Source organism: Galeopterus variegatus, unplaced genomic scaffold (genome assembly GCF_000696425.1).
Source record: "Galeopterus variegatus unplaced genomic scaffold, G_variegatus-3.0.2 Scaffold505, whole genome shotgun sequence".
NCBI lineage: Eukaryota > Metazoa > Chordata > Mammalia > Dermoptera > Cynocephalidae > Galeopterus > Galeopterus variegatus.
The window spans coordinates 516,645-537,885 of record NW_007726616.1 but is presented as its reverse complement, the minus strand read 5'-3'; the positions used below and the strand labels follow the sequence as shown (position 1 = coordinate 537,885).

The 21,241-nt window shown below is 51.1% G+C and overlaps 2 protein-coding genes across 2 annotated transcripts; both read left to right on the top strand.

Moving 5' to 3' along the window:
• The first annotated feature begins 4,605 nt into the window (after positions 1-4,605).
• On the top strand, positions 4,606-8,190 carry KRT35 (keratin 35). The gene is made up of 7 exons (XM_008569509.1): positions 4,606-5,107; positions 5,919-6,001; positions 6,195-6,351; positions 6,457-6,618; positions 6,915-7,040; positions 7,518-7,738; positions 8,040-8,190. The coding sequence occupies exons 1-7, from the start codon at positions 4,637-4,639 to the stop codon at positions 8,188-8,190; spliced, it is 1,371 nt and encodes a 456-aa protein (XP_008567731.1). The 5' UTR covers positions 4,606-4,636.
• Positions 8,191-13,920: 5,730 nt separating this feature from the next.
• Positions 13,921-20,433, top strand: KRT32 (keratin 32). Its single transcript, XM_008569508.1, has 7 exons — positions 13,921-14,403; positions 15,064-15,146; positions 15,315-15,471; positions 16,792-16,953; positions 17,033-17,158; positions 17,900-18,120; positions 20,304-20,433. The coding sequence occupies exons 1-7, from the start codon at positions 13,921-13,923 to the stop codon at positions 20,431-20,433; spliced, it is 1,362 nt and encodes a 453-aa protein (XP_008567730.1).
• Positions 20,434-21,241: the final 808 nt, after the last annotated feature.

Sequence of the window (21,241 nt, the reverse complement as noted above, 5' to 3'; positions counted from 1 at the left end):
CTTCCCTGGTTCTAGGTCGGAGCTCAGGGGATGAGGTGTGGGTGGCTGGGTGTGCACAGAGAGCGTCACACCCCTGCGTGGGAACAGCCAGAGAGTGGGGAAAGGACTGAGCCTTCTGTTTGGGAAACAGCTTGAGCTTCCTTGTCACTGCATTGGAGCACAGAAACTGCACAGTGTTGTGACTGGACAGGTCATAATGGCACCAACGCCTCGCATCATGCAGTGCTTTCCCTTTTTATGACAGTTTACAGAGGACACTCACAGCCTCATCTCATGCACACAAACAGCCCCGTGTGCTTGTGGGCACTTTATTTATGCAGCTTTGTCTAGCTTTTTGTTAAATTGTCCAGAGCATCTGCATTAGGAGCCCCTCCGGTTCTTGACCTCACATACATCCTTAACTAAGTTTCAACTGAGTTCACTAACCAAGGTGCATACCAGAAATCAACAGTGCTGTGGAGCAGGCGTTGACTGGTCCCAAGTCACACAGCAAGTGGCAGATGTAGGATGCCTTCCCAGGTCTTTTGACTCCTACTCCATTGCTCTTCCCATGAGATCGAGAGAGATGATATAAAACATTACATTTTATAAAATTTCCCCAGAGTGAACATGATACTTGACTTCAAAGCAGTCTGATCTTTTGTACTTTCCAGATACGATATCTGGCTGTCTTTCTCATTCACACAGACTTGCATGTCAATTGATCAATTAAGAGCAAAGATATTGAACACAATGTGTACAGCACCTCCAGCGCTAACGCCAGGGCTCGTCTAGGGAGAAGCAAGGGTGGCGGAAGCAGCTGGACCAAATTGTGGGTAACAGGCACAGTTCCCACGAGCTCACGTCCAGCTGTGGAGACCCCCCTCATGCCCAGGAACAGCACCAGGGACGGCAGGAGCAGGTGTGGGGCAGGGTTTTGGGTCCTGAGGAGGGGGAGAGATCACTGAGAGTTGAGGTGACCAGGGAAGGCTTTAGGGAAGATTTGGATTTGATGAAAACTTTCAACGCTGGGCAGAAAAAGGAGGAGGTGGGGCAAAGGTGTACTTTAGGGCATGGCCAAGTGTGTCCACGGCATATCGAGGGGACAGCACAGACCCCATCTGAGCAGAGTGCCAAGTCCTGCAAGGAAAGTTATTAGGCTACTCACTAAACATCATTAGTTCTTGCCGATAAGAGCTCTAGGTGATCATTTCGTTCTCTTAAAAAGAATGCTAAGAAACAGTGGAAATAGACCAGAACAATTTACAGGATACTTCAGAACTTTGAAATATTACTTACATGTTTTATGAAATTATCTAAAAACATCTTATTGAGTATATTCTAGTCACTCCTGTAGCACTGAATTGGCTTATGGGAGCTGTCTCCCTTGGGCAGAACGGCTTTTGGCCCAGAGAACACTCTGTTCGCCGCCAGGTGCTGCTCACTTACACAGGGAGGCCTAACCCCTCTCATCTCGGAGCCTCAGTTTCCTCTGTGTAAGAGCAGGCACAGTGAGACTGACCTTCTACGTGTTTTTCCCTCCCCATCCTCACTCACTTTTTCTTTCCTTCCTTTCCTCTTTCTTCCCTCCCTTTCTGTGCTCCCTTCCTCTCAAAATCCTTTTTTTTTGTTTCCTTACTTAACACAATTCACCATGGGTGAATCATTCATTCATTCATTCATTCATTCTGGCACATCTGGAAGCCCAGCACTGTGCTTGACACGATGGGGGTTTCAAAAGAAGTACACGGTCAGTTCTTGCTCCCAAGCTTACAGTCTCACGGGGAAGACAGGGCTGAAACACAAGATGATCCAAGGGCACCAGTTAATGGAGGGACAACGGATCCACCACCAGTCACTGCCATGGGCATTCAGAGCTGGGAGAATACAGCTGGGACGGGACAGGGGGCAGGCTCCAGGGAGGAGGCCTGGCTAGCACGGGACCCCCAGCGACAGCAGGGCAGGCCTGGGGTTGGGAGCCAGAAGGCCTGGGCTTTAGTCTCCCTGACAGCCTGTAGAGATCTTAGGCAAGCCATTCACCACCCTAGTGGGTAGGTCACCCTGTGGGAGTCAGCACCTTTCTATCCATGTCTGTGCGGCAGGGTGTGCGGGGTGCTTAGAGGAGACAGTGTGCCTTGAATGGTTGTACAAACGCTGGTTTTGCTGCTCGCTACTGTGTGACCTCGGGCAGGCTCAGGAAACATACGAAGCCTCAGTTTACTCATCTAGTAAATGGGGCTGTCCGTGATGCCAGTCTCATGAGGTGGCTGTGAGGACTGAATGAGAGACTGCATGGAGAGAGCTTAGCATGGGCCCTTGCAGATACTGAGTGCTCAATGAACGGTGGCCGGTACCATCATTATTCATTATGAATAGGGCCGTGTAGAGAGAACATTCAAAGGTGAATAGCACTGAATCCCCTTCTGGGCAGTGCAGGTGGCAGGCCTGCCTGGGAACCCATGTGCGTCCTGGGGCTATGGAAATAGCATGGAGCTTCCCAGGCCTTCCTGCTGTGGATTCTCTGGGCCCCGTGTCTCCACAGTGACCCTGGCTGAGCCCAGAGCACCTCCCCAGGAGGCTGTAACTTAGCAGGGCTGGGTGGAGCCCTGTACCTGCATGGGTGGGAAATGCAAACACTGAAGGAGGCTCAGCCAGGCTTTAAGCTCAGCTGTGTCCTTTGTACTGGGGCATGGATTTCCAAGGAGGAGAGACTGAGGCAGCCAGTGGGAACCTGGGATTGTGCTGGGTGGATACCGGTTACACCAGACTCCAGGGTGTGGAAAGGGCATGGTGACTCATTGGAGCTCTATATCTGAGGGCCACAAACACATGCACCCGGCACATGGGATGGTGGCCTGTGAGCTCACAGCATGTCCACGCTCTCTGTGACAGCTGTTTAACATCACTAGTCTTTGGACAACACAACTCTACTTGAGCAGGGACTGGTAATCATAGCCTCTGCCTTTATTGAGCACTTACCACAAGCAGGTGCTGTTCTAGATGCTTTAAGCTCATTTATCCTTACAGCAACCTTAGATAGTAGGTGCTATTATTTTCTTCCCATTTTACAAAAGAGGAAACAGAGTGATCCTAAGAAGTTAAGTCACATGGTTGGTTTGTGGTGGGGCTGGGATTAGAACCCCCAAATTCACATGTAACCACAATGCTGTGCTGCTTCTCCTGGGACTCCAGAGGGTACTGGCCATCCCCTTGTGGAGCCCACCCCAGTGCTCTGCTCACCATAAACCCAATCATGTTCAGCAGCCCAGGACAGGGTTCCAGAGCAGTGGTGGAGGCAGGGGGGTGTAGCGGAGACAGCCAGACTCGAGTTGGCATCTTGGCTCTGCGATCGACAGCTGGGGGCACTTCAGCAAGCTCTTGTCATCTCTGAATATTGATTTCTTCAGCTTCGAGATGGGGCTAATAAGCTCAGGCTCACAGAGCAATTGTATGGATGAGGTGAGACCGTGGGAAAGTGCTGAACACCGAGTCTAGTTCACTTCTGGTCAGCTCATGGCTGTTCCCCATGTGGGAAGATAACTGGCATCCCTAAAAGAGTAAGCAGGACCCTGAACTGCAGTGCAGATCGGAAGGCAAGTCCCACAAGTTTCCGCCTGGTGAGGCCCCATCCCCAGCTCCACCATCTCCTCTTGCTCAGCCCTCAGCCCCCCGTGAAGGTCCCACTTGCTTGGCAGATTGGATTTGTTAGACACCTCGTCAACTTTTCCAGGCATCAGCTCGGCCAACTCCAGCAGCAGAGACAGCACTGTGAAGGTCAGGCTCTTTCGCTCCCACGGAGGCCTGTCCATCAAGATCCCCCTCCATCCCTCCAGTCAAACAACCAGAAGGAAAGGCTTCTCCATTTTTCAACTAGGGCCGGAGAAGACATGTCCTCCCATACATGGCTCTAGGTGTCACAATAGGCGGGGGCCAATTAATGGACCTCTAGTCATTTTGGCTAGAACTGAGGCTACTCAACCAGATTTCCTGGCAAGAGAAGGAGGAGGAATGTGTCCATCGAGGCTCTGTTGTACTGAGGGTGACCAGCTGTCCCTTTTTGCCTGTGACCGAGGATCCCCTGGGCTTTCAGCACTAAAACCAGAACAGTCCTGGGGAAACCAGCCATATCTTCTGGGCTTATTGAAGAGCCTTCTGTGTCTCCTTGGCCACGAGACCTGTCTCCCTGCAACAACCAGGCTTGCTCTTCCCTCTCCCGGGAGCCAACCCAGAGGCCTCCTCTAAGCCCTTGGGCCCATAAAAGGAGACAAAGCTGGAGAAAGTCGGGACAGTGGCTGGACTCCCACGCCTGCTGAACAAGGAGGCTGCGGTCTGGGCTGATGACAGGCCCCTTTGAAGAACTGACGGAGACTTGGTCCTTCCCAGCCACGTGGGGTGGAGGAGGTGAGTCTCCACGTAGCCACCAGTCCAACGGGGCTCCTGGTTTATGAGGCCGGGAAATGTTCACAGGAAGCTAAATAACAGGCTAATGAGAGATTTTAATAGAAAGTGGTATTAACTTTAATGAGGAGAAAATACTTTGTGAAGGCCAACCAACGCCCACTGGGGCAGAGATATAAGTCAGGGGTGATGAGCTGCTTCTCCACATTGGGGGTGTCTGGCCTTAGAGACCTATCACTGCGTGTGGGCCGCTGAAGCCATGGCTTCCAAATGCCTCAAGACCAACTTCACTTCAGGGTCTCTCAAGAGCCCAGGACGGGGTGGCGGGGGATCCGCTCGTGTGTCCACGATGTTCTCCAGCAGCTCTTGCCAGCTCCCAAGTGTCTCCCGTGGGGCCCGACGCTTCTCTGCATGCTCCGCTGGGCTGGGCAGAAGCAGCTACAGGGCCTCCGGCTGCCTCCCTGCTCTCTGCCTCCCTGTTGGAGGCTTGCCCACCAGCTACAGCATGGGTGGGGGCTGGTTTGGGGAGGGCATCCTTACCGGCAGTGAGAAGGAGACCATGCAGTTCCTGAACGACCGCCTGGCCAGCTACCTGGAGAAGGTGCGCCAGCTGGAGCGGGAGAACACGGAGCTGGAGAGTCGCATCCGCGAGTGGTGCCAGCAGCAGGTACCCTACATGTGCCCTGACTACCAGTCCTACTTCCGGACCATCGAGGAGCTCCAGAAGAAGGTAAGAAGTTCAGAGTGGCTTTGGCTGCCCAGGGGCCTGGTGTCACGAGCACTGCATTGGGAGCCAGAACATGTGTGGTGGTAGCTCTGCCCCCATGGGGCACTTTGAAGATCACAAGCATGTTCACATCTGTGCCCTCATTTGCTCCTCCCAACACTCTTATGAGGGAGGTATCATTAGCCCATTACACAGATGAGAACACTGAGGCTCAGGCTGGCTGGTTGAGCAAACCAGACGGCAGATCGTGTGGAGCCAGAGCTTGAACACAGGCTCTATGAACTAACTGGTTGTCGAACCTTTGCTACCACTGCCCACCCCTCTGAGTTTTAATTTCCTCATTTTTCTAAGGTGAGGGAATTGGATTTGATGTGTTTAGTGCTGATCAGGTCTCCCATAAATAACTCAGGGAAGGAAGCACCTGTTGGAGTCTACATCCCTTGAGAGTCACAGCCGGCTCACAGGGTATACTGTTGGCAACGGCCTGCTCTAGGCCCTCAGCAGGCCTGGAAGACAGGCTGACAGATAGGCAGGAAGAAGTCTTGTTCCACCATTCTGGGCCTTTCTTGCAGTTTGTCCATGCCCTTCCCTCCAACCCTGGGTTACAGGTCACAGATGCACTGCATTGGAAGGGACCTAAGAGGTTCCACAGTCTGATACCTACAGCATAGCCACAAGCCCTCATGGAGCCTCAGATGTCGGGAGTCCAGGATGGAGCCCTCTCTCCCTCCAGAGGCAGCCTCTGCCAGCTTTGGGGAGCTCCAACCAGCAGAATGTCCTTTCTTGCACTGAAGCCACTTCTTTCTGTCCCCAGACCTTGTGCAGCAAGGCAGAGAACTCCAGGCTGGTGGTGCAGATCGACAACGCCAAGCTGGCTGCAGATGACTTCAGGACCAAGTGAGTTGTCCTGCTTGCTCTGTGGTTGGGGCTGGTAGAACGGGCCACTGGTGATACCAGCACGCAAGGTCTTGGCTGCACTCAGTTGCTGAGGCATGGAGGCAGGACTCACAGCGCAGGCCAGTCTGCCGTGAGACCTGACTTAGATACAAAGAGGACATGTAGCTGCAGCTGCTCTGTTCTGCACCTGCAGGTACGAGACGGAGGTGTCCCTGCGGCAGCTGGTGGAGGCTGACATCAACGGCCTGCGCAGGATCCTGGATGATCTGACCCTGTGCAAGTCTGACCTGGAGGCCCAGGTGGAGTCTCTGAAGGAGGAGCTTCTCTGCCTCAAGAAGAACCATGAGGAGGTGAGCATGGGGGAGCAGAGGAGCATGGGGAGCAGGTGAGCATGGGAGGAGGCGAGCAAGGCAGCCAGCTGGGAAAGTTAATGCTGACCCTGGTCTGTGCCACAGGAAGTGAACTCACTGCGTTGCCAGCTTGGCGACCGGCTCAACGTTGAGGTGGATGCGGCGCCGCCTGTTGACTTGAACCGTGTTCTGGATGAGATGAGGTGCCAGTATGAGACCCTGGTGGAGAATAACCGCCAGGATGCTGAAGATTGGTTTGACACCCAGGTAGGCACCTGGAAACAGTCAGTGCAATGGAGGCACATGGCAGGTCACTGGGAAGTGACTCTGGGCTCTGAATCAAGATGCCTGAGTTTGAGTCCCCACTTTGTTTTGACCTTACTATGCAACCTTGGGCAGGTTGCTGTCCTCTAAGAAACAGTGTCCTCAGGTGTGAAATGAATGGGTTGGACTGGATAATGGGAAGGTCCTTCTTGGCTCGTGATTCCAAGTAGCCTCCTGTAGGGCTCTGAAGCTGAGTCCCTAGTGTTTCTGACCAGGTCTCGTGTGTGTGTGTGTTTCAGACCCAGGAGCTGAACCAGCAGGTGGTGTCCAGTTCGGAGCAGCTGCAGTCCTGCCAGGCAGAGATCATTGAGCTGAGGCGCAATGTCAACACCCTGGAGATCGAGCTACAGGCCCAACACAGCATGGTGAGTCCTGAAGCAGGCCTGGCTGCTGCTGGACCAAGTAGAGATGCACACTAGCCCCCTGGCTTCCATGCTCTGACCACACAGGCAGGCTCCGGGGGTTCAAGTTCTTGAGTATCAGTGATACTCTGTGCAGAGAAGAGGGAATGAGGGCCCAGCCTCAATCACAAATGCCCCAGTGGCTTCTAGCAGCCGGCATGTCCTGGCAACTCCTCTATTTGTGTAAGCAGATACATCTTCTCAGTAGTTATCAGTTACTCAGAGATGTCATAAGTAGGGAGATGCTCACTAGATCAAGGACACTCCAGGGGCTAATTGGCTCATCTCAAATGAGATCTCTGATTGTGGTTCATCCCAGCTCAAAGTAATTCTCTGAGCTGTTCTTGGATTCTGAAACCTTATGGAGACCCAGATAAGTCTTCCTTGTTCCTTCTCTGACCTCTAACCTTCTTCCTCTCTATGCAACCCTTGCCCTCACAGAGAGATGCTCTGGAATCTACCCTGGTGGAGACGGAGACTCGCTACAGCTCGCAGCTGGCACAGCTTCAGTGCATGATCACCAACGTGGAGGCCCAGCTGGCCGAGATCCGCTGTGACCTGGAGCGGCAGAACCAGGAGTACCAGGTGCTGCTGGACGTCCGGGCCCGGCTGGAGTGTGAGATCAACACGTACCGGAGCCTGCTGGAGAGCGAGGACTGCAAGTGAGTGTTGCTGCATGTCCTTCTTCTGAATGCAATCTGCAAAGTTCTGGGGAGACAGTGGGGTGCCTGGAAAAAGCCTGGTGTCTGGAATCAGGAGCCCTGGGCTTTATTCAGTTCTGGTTTTGTTACTCTAGCAAGCCCCTTTTCCTCTCTGGGTCTCTGTTTCCCCTTTGGTAAAATAAGGTGGTAGAAACAGGTGATTTTTCAGGTGTCTTCCAGTTTGTCTATTCTGGGATCTACTCTGAGTTATTGAAAACAGCAACTGGAAAATCATAGTAATTTGACTTTTTCTTTCTCCCAGGTTGCCGTGTAACCCGTGTGCCCCTGACTACTCACCCGCTAAGGCATGCCTCCCCTGTCTTCCTGCGGCCTCCTGTGGTCCTCCTGGCATAGCCCGCATGACTTGCAGCCCCCGTCCTGTTTGTGTTCCTTGCCCGGGGGGCCGGTTCTGAGAGTGGCTGGCCAAGAAGGCCAAGGCCATTGTCTCCAAGGCTGGACCTGGCCTCTGCTCAGCCCTAACCCTTACAGTCCAATCATCTCTCTTCGTGCAGTGCCCAGGCCCATAACCAACCTTAGAGTATCTCAAAGCCTATCACTAAAGCTGGCTGCCCCTGAAGGCCTCAACTCCTTAGCATTTCAATGCGTGCCAGGATCTCTGTTCTCAGGCTGCCTCCAGGGTCAGGTTTTCCTTCTGGGTTGTTCTAGTGGCTTCTATTGGCAGAACAATAAAGTGCATTTGCTCTGGCTCCTGAGGCCTAATTCGCACTGTCTGGTGTTGTGGGTTTGTCTCTGCTGGTATCAGAGGGTGACTCTTGGACAGATACACGGGGGATGTCTGATCAGGTGTGACCCTGGGGATTCCAAGGTCACTATGCCCTGTGTGGGGTGGGTAGAGGCCTACAGTGAGACTCTTTGCTTGGCTTCCCTGATGAAGACTTTTCTCCAAGATCCCAATGTGGTGACAGGAATTTCTAGACCTCTCCTACTATCTAGGTCACCTGGATGTCAGAGTAGGATGGATGAAACTGAGGTCAATACAAAGTGAAGCATTTTAGGCCACTTTATTATTATCAGCCTCATGTCTGTGGTCCTTGTAAGAGAGGTGATATGCTGTTCTACACCCAGGGGACTTTTAGGGGTGCATTTACATCAACCCTCTCTTTTATTACAGTCCTTTCATGCCGCCCTTCCAGTTCAGCAAGTCCCCTTAACAATCCAGCTCCAAACACAAGCAGGAGATGGAGAGGGAGCCCGCCGTTGAGACTTCCACCTTAATTCAGAGATTCCTGTCTCTAACAGGCTCACACATGTTCTTGTGTCCTCTTGGCATCTGATGAGGAGTACAACAAGGCACACGGTTGTGGAAGTTCCCAGCATCTTGGCCTCATTTGTGTCCAGAATGTTCTCCCCAAGTAGACCAGGCCAATACCAACTTCCATCAGTCCCAAAGGGAAAGGGAGAAGGCCGAAGGCCAAACTTTCTAAGCTAGAAAGAAAGGCAGGTCGACTCCAAATGGCCACGTGTTCCTCATAAGATGCCAAGAGCACCTGCTAAGCAATGTCAGCGGTGTTGGGCTGTAGCAGTGCCCAGGGTGGAGAACAGATTGCTGAATGATCCTGACCGAGGCGAGCCTGAGACGCCTGCCCCTTAAGCGTGTCTGTTTAGCTCACCCTGACCCAGATGCAAAATCCTCCCCTTTCTATCTCCCCGTAAAGGAGAGCCTGGGCTTTTGGTTTCTGCCAGCCCTCTGGCTCCTGGCATCCTGTGCCGCCTACCCCCTGGTCTTCTAGGAACTCTGCAGCTGGTTTTGCTGAGGCTCAGGCACCTGAAGGGGGTGGCGGTCTCAGGATCATTCAGTCCATTCCACAAACCCTTATCAAGTGCCAACCTGTGCCAGGCAGTGTGTGTTAGGCACCAGGGGTAGGATTGGTCTGCGTGGGAGGGAGGCCTTGGGACAGGACAGGAAGGACGCTCACTATTTCTTTTCCTTTGTACTTCAGTGGTGGGAGGAGGCCAGCTAAAGCAGGTCATGATATTAGGTATCAAATGTGGGCTCAGAATGTGGAGTCAGGCTGACCTGGGTTCAAATTCCCACCCCACCGCTAACTGCACATGGGAGCTTTAGCAGGTCGTAGTCCTTTCTGAGTCTGTTTCCTCCTCAGTAAAATTGGGAACATGACACGCTGTAAAGTCCCTGATGCTTTGCTAAGCATATGCTGGAAATTTGAAATCTGTCAATATTGACTCTCCTCTAGCTGGTGCCTGGGTTGCTCTGAGGGTGCACGCTTACCTTTTCCCTGTCCAGGGTTTCAATTCTGCGGTTTCCTTCTAGGCAGCAGTGCCCAGAATAACCAGGCCAGCTAAAGTGGAGATGCAGTTACATGATTTGTTATCTAACTCTGGTTATGACCAAAGTCAGTGGGAGAAGTCACAGTTGGCAGTGAACAGATGCTGTCTTGAGCACACAGGCTCCAATAACATGTAACATGTTTTACATGTTACACTCTTCTTCATGGCATTCTTTGCAGCATAAACCACTTTGAATCTATCCTAACTCCCTCCAAGATGGAGCTAACCAGATCATGTGTAACCCTGCCTCTAATTACCACCAACTTCATTGTTTGTGCTCTTTAATTATAATGCTGTGTTCTCAAACCTGGCTGCACATTAAATGAGCTAGAGAGCTTAACAACACTGATGCCTGCTCTGACCCCAGAAATTCTGGTTTGGTTCATCTAAGGTATGATCTGGCACTGGGATTCTTGAAAGCCCTTTAGGTGATTAGATGAAGGGTCTTTCGGCAGCACAACTGGGAGGATGGGGGCTCAGCCCTGACATAGACCTTAATACTCTCAGGTCTGATTCCTATTGTACTTTTGACTATTCCTAAGTCCTGCCTTTTCTCTGTCCTTTGATTTCAAACATTTTGAACTGAATTTCTAATTTCAGTTATCATATTTTTGTTTCCAAAGAGCCATTTTTTGTTTTCTATTTATTTTTATAACATCCAGCTCTTGTTTCATGACGTAACTACTATACTTATCTTTGAGGTTATTACTAAAAAAAAAAAATATATATATATATATATATATGTTTTAGATTCTACATTGTTTCTGTTTTCCCCAATTTCCTTTTTATAGTTTGTTTGTTTTACTTCATCTCTGTTTTTTTTTTTTTTCCTTTTTGTCTTTTTTTCCTGACCGGTAAAGGGATCGCAACCCTCAGTGTCGCGCCCGCACCATGCTCAGCCAGTGAGCGGACCGGTCTCTATATGGGATCCGAACCCTCGGTGGGAGCGCCGCCGCGCTCCCAAGCGCCGCACTCTACCGAGTGCGCCACCGGGCCGGCCCTCTGTTTTGTTTTTAATGTTGGAAGCGTCCCTCAAATGTCTGGTGATCCTTTTGTTTATATTTAATGAGGAGACACTGAAAAGCTGATAGAAAGTGCTGTGTGTATGGGCATTTGGCAAACTGGCGTTTTGGATGGTAGAATTGCTTAAATTCAGTTTTTGTAAGTCTTTTCTCTGGAGTTATTCTGCTTTTTTTTTTTTTTTTTCCCTAACAGAAGGAGCCTCTGATTTTCTGCAGGGGAGTGGAAGGAGGGAGAGAGTCCTGGGCCAGACCCGCTCAGGCGTCCATCTGCCCTTCTTTAAATAGGCCCTTCATCCTCGACCTATTTAGCGTTAAACTTTCCCCGGTATTTCATTCTTGTTTTCTCCCACTTCTTTGGCATCACTTTCCCTTGTCCCCCTAAACTTATATGCCCAATAATTGACTTTGTCCTCAGAGAGGTTGGGGTATAGAGGAAAGGCTTTGGGTCAGATGGGTCTGGGTCTGAAAACTGACGGCGCCGCCCCTTGCTCGGTGGTGACCTTTCCCAGCCCCCTCTTCTTCACCTGGGAGACACACTCCAGATGTGGTCTGTGGGCTGGAACCACAGGCTTCTGTGGCTTTGAACACTGCTACTCTCCTTTATCAATCACTCTCACGTGAAACTCAGTCTTTAATTCATAATGTGAACCACTGCTCATACCAAGCGTTCGAATTTAGTGGACTTTGCTAAAGATTTCTTGGGGACCAGGGGGTGGAACCGCGTCACACGCTGACAGTACCTTTCCACTTTTCTGTTGCCTCTCCTCCTCCTCCCTTCCTTCCACGATCACCCTGTGAACTTCAAATTCTTCTCTTCTTTCTCCCTCTGATGTCTTGTCAGCCAAATCGAGGCACTTGGGGTCCCAACTTTTACTCCAAGAACTCATCAATGTGTTTTTTCCAAGTAAAGACAGTTTTTCCTGCAAGAGGAATTCTCGTGGCAACTGTTAAAATACACGAGGGTACTTCAAAAAGTTTATGGAAAAATAGAATTCAAAGATAATACGAACCTTTCCATGAACTTTTTGAAGTACCCTCATATATAGGCTCAGTGGTTCAGTGGTTCAGTGGTTCTCACAACTACCCGGAGGACTTGCTAAACACAGACCGCTGGGCCCCACCCTCAGCGTTTCTGATTTAGTAGGTCTGGGGTGGGCCTGAAAACTGCATCGGTAGCATATTCCTGAGTGACGTTGATGTTGCAGGCCTGAGGACTACACTTTGAGAACCACTGCTACACCTTATTACAATAATTATCTTATAGTTTTCTGGGAGTGAGCATTAAATGGGCAAATCGGTGCCCAGCACCCAGCCCAGTGCCTGGCCCTCATGCACACTCAGTAAGTGCTGGCCATGATTCTGAGGGCCGGCCTGATGAGTCTCACTCCCTGTGGTGGGTGTTCACCACCACATCCCCTTCTGTCTGACACCACAGCCTTCCCTAAGCAGTTAATCCAGAAGAGGATACTGGAATTTATGCTGTTGCAGGGAATTGAACTGTGAGATTACTTAATCTAACCCTTTTGATTTGCACGAGGTGACTGAAGCCCAGAGAGGCAAAGTGACTTTGCCAAGGTCACTTGCCTTACAAGGCAAGTTAGAAGGCAGCATCTCTATCTTGTTTTTTCTTTAAGTGATGAAAGGGCTGGGTGGCATTTTCCCTGTCCTGTCCCCTTACCAACACCTCTGGGAATATATGACAAGTAAGACAAGTACTTATACCCCAACATTATTGGAATATTAATATTGAGACATACACATATTATATGTAAAGTATGTGATCTCATGGCTTTTGTAGTAGGACTGAAACCCACTGGTCTAGCTTGCTGCTCTCTTAAGAGAATGCCCAAGATGTCTATAACTGGGGACACCTGCTCCCTATCTGCTGGCTTAGCCCATCCCAGGGCTACGGAGTGTTGCTTCTCAAGGGAGCTGATGCACACGGCTTACATTCTCTGCGGTCCTGAGGTGTGCCCTCCCTGTCCACGTCTCCAGGGAGTAAAAGTAGAGCCTGTTCCTACCTGTTCAAGCCCAGCCTGTTGAATAAACAATAAAGGGACACATGACAACTCTGTACATGGTGCTGTGATGACTGAGTGGAGGATCCAGAGGTGGTCAAGAGCATCTGCCTCATGGCAGGTTCGTGATATTGATCTGCTTTTCCAAGAGAAAGGTCCAGCTGAAAACATGTCCTTGATTCCTAGGCTTTCTGCCTGTATCTTGGGCTCAGTTTCTTCCCTGGTAGGAAGGTGAGGCATGTGAGAAGGCTCCGAGGTTCTTTTTCCTCTCCTTGGATTTATAGCACTGCCAGTATCGGTGCAGCTTCTGTCACCCACACATTTCCTCTTCCCACAGGGAATGCTTTCATTAAGGGGACCAGCTGCGGTCCCACAGACATGCAGCCTTTCTCAGGGATGGAGCGGGTGGGCCGTGGTGGGCTAGGCCAATGGCGGCACCAGACCAAGCTGTGGCCATGTCCTGGCAGCCCCACCCTGGTAATGAGGGTACAGGCATGGACTTATCCTTTGAAGATGTGTCCCGAAGCTCTCTCCTGGTGATCAATGACAGCAGCCCTGAGTCCTTCTTTAGCCCAATGACACGTTTGGCCTCTTTATGAGGAAAGGAACTCCTCATTGGAAACCAAATTACAAATTAATTAGCAGTTTCCTCTGGGACCGACTGTAAACATCACCACCACTCCATGAGGACTTTCCATGGGAGCCCCTCACTCCAAGGGTATAAAAGGCCTGGGCAGGATGGGGTCTGTAGACATTCAGGAAGCTGCAGCTGAGGAGACAGAGCCTCCCCAACATGACATCCAACTACTATGTGACCAACAGCTCGCAGGCCTCCGTCAAGAGCTGCCCCCGGCCTTTCTCTGTCTGCTCTGGGAGCACGAACTGCCGGTCTGAGCTGTGCCTGGGCTATGCCCGCCAGCCCATGACACACATGCCTTCTGTCTGCATGCCCACTACCTACCGGCCATCCAGTTGCCTCTCCAAGACCTACCTGTCCAGCTCCTGTTGGCCCAGCAGCTGTTGGCCAGCCAGTGGCGTCTCTAGCTCCCTGGCTACCTGTGGCTGGTACTGTGAAGGGGCCTTCAATGGCAGTGAGAAGGAGACCATGCAATTCCTGAACGACCGCCTGGCCAGCTACCTGGAGAAGGTGCGCCAGCTGGAGCGGGAGAACGCGGAGCTGGAGAGCAAGATCCAAGAGGCTTGCCAGGCCCAGGTGGTCACCATGTGTCCTGACTACCAGTCTTATTTCAGGACCATTGAGGAGCTCCAGCAGAAGGTAAGAGCAAATGGTGAACGGGCTCGCCAGGAAGGTAAGCTGGCTGGCTGGCATTCCAGATGCAAATCTCATTAACTTATTAAGTTATGTTTAGGGAAAAGAGACCTCCCTAGGGCGTAGGATTATTGCATAATTTGAACTTTTAGCCAGCGCCCTTAACATGGAAAGAGACCTGGGATCTAGTCTCAGTTCAATCATTAACTCATTGCATGACTTTGGGAAGTCCCTTCCCTTCCCCAGGTCTTAGTTTCCTTATCTGTAAAGTGGGGATAATGATGATCCTTATCTAATGGGGTTGTCAAGAGGATTCAGTGAGATGATGCAGGCAAAGTGCCTGGAAAGCCCCTGGTACCTGGTTAGTTTTCAGCAAATATCAAGGACCTTTTTAAACTGTCACATGAGTGACTTTCGACACGAGATTCTTTCCTTCTACATTGCTCACCGCATCCAACATGGTGCGTTTGCCTTTACGAAGACCTAGGTGCTTAAAAAGTAAATCTCAAGTTCTCCAAGGACTAAATATCCCCTACAATTCCAGGGGAGAAGGGCCTCTGCGGGGATAGCTGTGGGGCTACTGAGTCCTGCTTTTGCTACTGACTTCTCATTCAGATTCTTTTTACTTATCCTGGAATAACCCCCTCCATATGTCTTGGCCCACAGGTTCTGTGCACCAGGGCGGAGAATGCCAGGATAGTCGTGAACATTGATAATGCCAAGCTGGCTGCTGACGATTTCAGGACCAAGTGAGTTTGGCCAGGGGACTGGGGGACAGTGGGAGGCATCTCCCTGCACACTCTTGGGGCAGCTGTCCATTAGCTTCACAGAGGGTTGGAAAGCACCGGCAGCTCAAGGCCTTCCCTGAGTTCTGTATTCAGCTCCACCCCTCAGTTGCTGACCCTGTCCTTGGGCAGGTATGAGACGGAGCTGTCCCTGCGGCAGCTGGTGGAGTCGGACATCAACGGCCTGCGCAGGGTCCTGGACGATCTGACCCTGTGCAAGGCCGACCTGGAGGCCCAGGTGGAGTCGCTGAAGGAGGAGCTGCTCTGCCTCAAGAGCAACCATGAGGAGGTGAGGCCAGAAGTCATGCTGCGGTGGCCCCGCAGTTTGGGGTTGGATGCATGTGGGTTGAAATTGCTGGGCCTGTCCTGTATCGTTCTGTGACTTTGTCCAGTTTATGTAAACTTTCTGAGCCTCCTCATCTGCAAAACGGGGTTACAGTGCTATATAGGGTTATTGTGAGAATTTAATGGGTGTGATATGGATCATGGGTATGACCCAGGCCATGGATATTAAACCCTTGTCATGTGATAGGTGCTCAGAAATAGTCCCTTTCCCTTCGTCATTTCCTGGAGGAGTGTGACTGCCAGATACTCGCTTGTGGCAACTGCATTTGTTTTCTCATGACAGTCACATACTAGAGGTAGAGTGGTGCACCAGGGACAGGAATAGGTTATTTTCTGCAACTCATATCAAATGTCCTGTCCCTCTCTGCCAGGCTACATTGCTGGGGGGGCCCTAACTCTTCCAAGGGAGAGGTGAACTGCAGGGATTTTCTTCTCTTTTCTATCCCATCCTTGTCTCCCTTCTTCTCTTCTGTTTGCGTATAACATACTTAAGCTGAGGCCACAGGCAAATCCTTTACTTTCTGGCATTTCCTTATCTCCTGCAGGTCCTGGGAGGGAAAGACCTGTGTCCTGGGAACCCATGTGCTGTAAAGCCCACCTGAGCGACGGTGTTTTTCCCCTCTATCCCTGGGTTGACTCGCAACCTACTGACTTGGGATTTGAATGAACAAGTGCCTCTGAATCCTGGCTGGGTTCCCTTAGGCTTAAGTATAAAGTAGCAATCAGTCACTGTGTACTCACTGAGCACCCTAGGGCGCTTGACTCATGCTACTTAAGTCAGAGAACTGGGAACTGCACCAAGAAGCCACTAATGAGGAGTTATTGCACACTCTGGCAGCCTCAGTGACAACTTTCTCTCTTTGGCAGCCAAGCCTGGGGAGGCACCCACTCTAACTTGGGCCAAGGGAGGCTGGGCTCCTGCTGTCCCCCTTCCCAGGTGAACACAGGCTGGGAGGGTAACTGGGAATGCTGGGGATGCAGGTTTCCCATTTTAGCCCAAATGCATCAAACAAACTCTGATGCTGCTCTTAGCTTTTACTGAAGTGACAGGCAGTGTTGTGTTGGTGTGAGCCTCCCATCATGGGGGTGTCCAGCCAGAGCTGGAAGACCATCAAAATAGTGCAGAGTGGACTGCAGTCCTCAAAGGGTCGTTCCAATGTTGAGATCTTTGGCATCTTTTTTTGCATCTTTTCTTGTCTCCCTGGGGAGTTGAGATGGAATTGTGTGATTTTCACATTCTCCTGGGGTCCTTGTGCCTTTTCAGGAAGTTAATGCCCTTCGGTGCCAGCTTGGGGACCGCCTCAACATCGAGGTGGATGCTGCGCCCCCTGTAGACCTGACCAGGATGCTGGAGGAGATGCGGTGTCAGTATGAGACCATGGTGGAGGCCAACCGCAGGGATGTGGAGGAATGGTTCAACACACAGGTGGGCCTCTTGCAGGTGGGCCGGTCTCCTCAGTGTCCCTGGAAAGTCACTCCCAGCCTTCTCCTTCTTCCCATTACAGATGGAGGAGCTGAACCAGCAGGTGGCCACAAGCTCTGAGCAGCTTCAGAGCTACCAGTCGGACATCATTGATCTGAGACGAACTGTCAACACGCTGGAGATCGAGCTGCAGGCCCAGCACAGCCTGGTGAGTGCTGCGGGGTGGGCACCTTTCCCCAGCTCTGGATCCGAGGCAGCACTGAGCATGGCTGCAGGCATTTAGGAAGGAGGAAGAGGAGGCCCAGATTTCAGCCACCGCTCTGCAGTGCTCACCCAGCCGAACTTTCATGGAGGGGAGCTTCTCCCAAAATCCAGCTCAGAGATAAAAGGGACATGTCTCAAATCAGATGGGGGTTAGGTGGACACTGTCAAACACAACTCCCTGAGAAGGCTTATTCTTTGTTAGCCTGTCCTTCCCAACCTGTGGTCCTCAATATCACTCCAAGAGATTTTAGAAGTCCTGGTGTCCAGGTTCTTCTCCAGACCAATTGAACCAGAGTCTTTGGAGGGGGGGGCGGGGCTGGGCATGAGTATTTTTAAAGGGCTCCCATATGACTCTCATGTGCAGTCAGGGTTGAAAACCACTGTTGTCATGATGCCATAGGGAAGGTACTCAGTGAACCTGAGATCCAAAGCTCAAAACCAAAGAGGTTGTAAAAGGGATTTAGGATCAGTTTTAAGACTTGGGTTCAGACCCTTGTTCTATCATATACCAGGTGTTTAACCTTGAACAAGTCCCTTGACCTTTCTGGGCTTCAGTTTCTGCAGTGACGTAGGTAGGGAGGGGTCATTTCCAACCCCAAAGAGAGACTTGGCTCTTCTTGGTTCTTTGAACCAAGCCATGGAAAATAGCTCCCCCTCTCGTGGTTATATCTTTCCTTTGCTTTAGAGGAACTCTCTAGAAAATACACTGACAGAGACTGAGGCCCGCTACAGCTCGCAGCTGGCCCAGCTGCAGTGCATGATCACCAATGTGGAGGCCCAGCTGGCCGAGATCCGCTGTGACCTGGAGCGGCAGAACCAGGAGTACCAGGTGCTGCTGGACGTCCGGGCCCGGCTGGAGTGTGAGATCAACACGTACCGGAGCCTGCTGGAGAGCGAGGACTGCAAGTACGTGGGCCCAGCCAAGGCTCTACAGAGAGATGTGTGCGAGGGCTGGGGGAGGTGACAGGAGGCAGCTGGAACTATCCTTAAGGCACCATCAGCTTAGAACCTGTCATGGTTAAAAAGCCACTAGGAGGCTGGTATGTTCCAAAGAAAGTCAGGCAATTGTGTTCAGGCTGCTGCCCTGAACCTGGCCCACTGGACTACTCTGGTCCACTCCAAGTTGACAAACTCCTTCCACGTGCCTACCACATGCCAGGTGGTATGCAGGACATTGAGATCAGTGACAACAAGGCATCTGCTCTCAAATTGCTTCCATCTGTTGGGGAGCTGGGCAGACAGGTGCCTGGAGAGCATGCTGCAGGGAGAAGTTTTGGCGTGTCGAGAGGACAGGAGGTGGCTTAGTGCAATTGGACTGTGGCGGGAAGCAGGGCAGGAAAGGTCACTTGGTGCCCACTGATGGGGAACCATGAAGGTCATGCGGGGAAGGGAGGACTTTATTTTACAGGCAAGTGAGAGGGCTTACTTATTTTTGAGGAGGAAATGATAGAATTTACTTAACTGCCTGTCTTTCCAACTGGATGGTAAACAGCTAGTATGCAGAGACAATATAATACATTTTCTCCCTGCACTTGGCACAGAGTAGACGCTCTGTAAACGTTTCTTGGCTGAGTTGATAAAAGCTTAAGCTGCCTTTAGGAAGATCACCCTGATGGCAGTAGGAAGAACTGAGTAGAGAGAGGGAGGACCAGGCAGGGAAACTGTTCAGGAGACCCTGGCCATGGCCTGAGTCGTCCATGGGGAGAGCCCGAATCAAAGCAGTGGAGGAATGCGTCCCAGATGCTGTGCAGGTAGAATCAGCGGGACTTGGTGGCTGTCTGGATGCGGGATGGCTCCGGGCCATGGGCACCTGGCGGGCTGATTGCTGTTGTAGTGGTTTCTTATTCTACATTGAGCCTTCCTCTCTGTCATTCAGAATCTTATCCTTCAGAGCAAGTGTTGCAAAGTTTAACATTTGCAAGGACCAGTCCGGTGACATACATGAGGGACGTGGTTCATGTGGGGACTGTGGGAAACCAGGGAGCTCATACCTTGTCCAGTGAGGGCAGTGCCATCTTCTCAGGACCATTTTTACCATGGGAGATGTAGGTTCAGTATTGCTGGGTCTTCTGATTGTTCAAGGGAAGCCAGGAATCTGGACTTTTTAAGTGGTAAATTCTCCTGATCTTTGAATATTTTCAACAAATTAAAAAAAAAACATAGTGCCAGCCAAATGAAACACATTTCAGGCTATATGTGGTCTTCAGGCTGCCCATTGGATCCTGAGCTATTTGGTCTCCATCCAATATACAGAGTGTTGTTTCTGGTTTTGAGCCCAGGCCTGTCAGTCTCTGAGATCATCCTCTTTCCTTTCACCCTGTATTCACTCTATTTTTATTTATTGTTTCACCTTATTCAACATATCCTTATTAAGTGCCTGTTCCATGCCAGGTATACAGGGTGGGCATATATATACACAGCTGTTGACCTCACTGCCCAGTAGGGGAGACAGACCATAATGGAATTACGAATCAATATGGAAGGAGCCACATGGTGCCATAGGGGGACTGGACACAGAGAGATCAGGGGAGGGTTTGAGGTGTGACAGTTGAGTCGAGCTCTTAAGGAAGCAAAGACATGTTAGGTGCATGGAGAGGGAAGAGTGCACTACGAGGTGGAAATAGGGCACAAGGTCGGTGGCCTGAGCGACATGGTCCACGGAGGGACTGCAGGGAGGTCAGAGTACATGGAGCTCAGACAGCAACGGGACTGTGAGGCGGGGCCGGGGCGAGAGGTGGGAGCAGGATCGTGCTGGTCCTGTCAAGGAAGCCTCTTTTCATCCTAAGCACAAATGGGAACCACTGAAGGTTTTAGGCAGGGGAGGGACGTGATTCAACTGTGTCTGTAGAAGACCACTCTGGCCGCAGCACTGACGGTGGTTGGGAGGGGCAAGGGTGCGGTTGGGGAGATCGGTTAGGAGGCTGTTGTAGTAACACAGGCAAAGACGGTGGAGGCTGGGGTTTGGGAAGGTGGACGGAGACGTGACTCAGTGGAGGGGTTTGAGAGGCATCCAGGAGTAGAGTGGGCAGGAGCTGCTGCTGAGTTGGGCTTCTCTACCAACCCTGCCCTACCGTGGCTTTCTCCTGCAGGTTGCCCTGTAACCCACGCTCCACTCCTTCCTGCCCGCCTTGTGCATCCTCCCCCTGTGTGCCCCGCACTGTCTGTGTGCCCCGCACCATCTGTATGCCTTGCTCACCCTGCCCCCCGGGCCGCTTCTGAAGACCCTCAGCACCGGTGGATCCTGAAGGGACTGGAGCTGGGCAGCCTGGTGCCAAGAAAGCCAGTGTGGAAGGCCCTGTGCAGGACCAGAAAGTGGACCATCTGCAACGTGTTCTGATTTTGCAGGGGTGCCCTAGCCCTCACCGCTGCAAAACTGCCTCTTCCATTTCCATGGGCAAACCGTTCTCTTTGGTGATGTTTCTGGTTGTCTATGCTGCCTCAAAGAGCATGTATTCTTAGTTAACTGGCAATAAAGCTTTATTCAGTGGCCCTGCAAACACAGCTTTCTCTATTTGTCACTTATACTGCTGTGTCCACAAGCCAATTCTACTCAACTGGGCTCAAGAGGAATGTAGCCAAATCCTACATATGTTTTTATGTCCCTTCAGCTTCCACAGAGGCTTGAGAGGTGCACACTCAAAGGGCCTGCATGCCAGAAACCAGTTAAAACCAGACAGTCGTTCCAGAACCAAGTAATAAAAGAATAAAGAGAAGACGGAGATAATTATGCCAGAAACCTACGCCAAACTACTGTAATTGAGAATAATACTGTAATAAATCCACCCCTAAATCCCATTACAGCTGGTACAATAGGATCATTCATTCATTCAAAAAGTCCTCACTGAGTGCTCACTAGGTGCAGGTTCTGCATTAAGGGCTGGCTAACCCAGGTGATAGTCCCCAGACACTTTATTAATAATGCCTCATTTAGCCTTGCAGCAATCTATGAAAAAGGTATCATTATTTTCTCCTCTTTTTTTTTTTTTTTTTTGTCTTTTGTCTTTTTTCCGTGTCCGGCAACAGATCA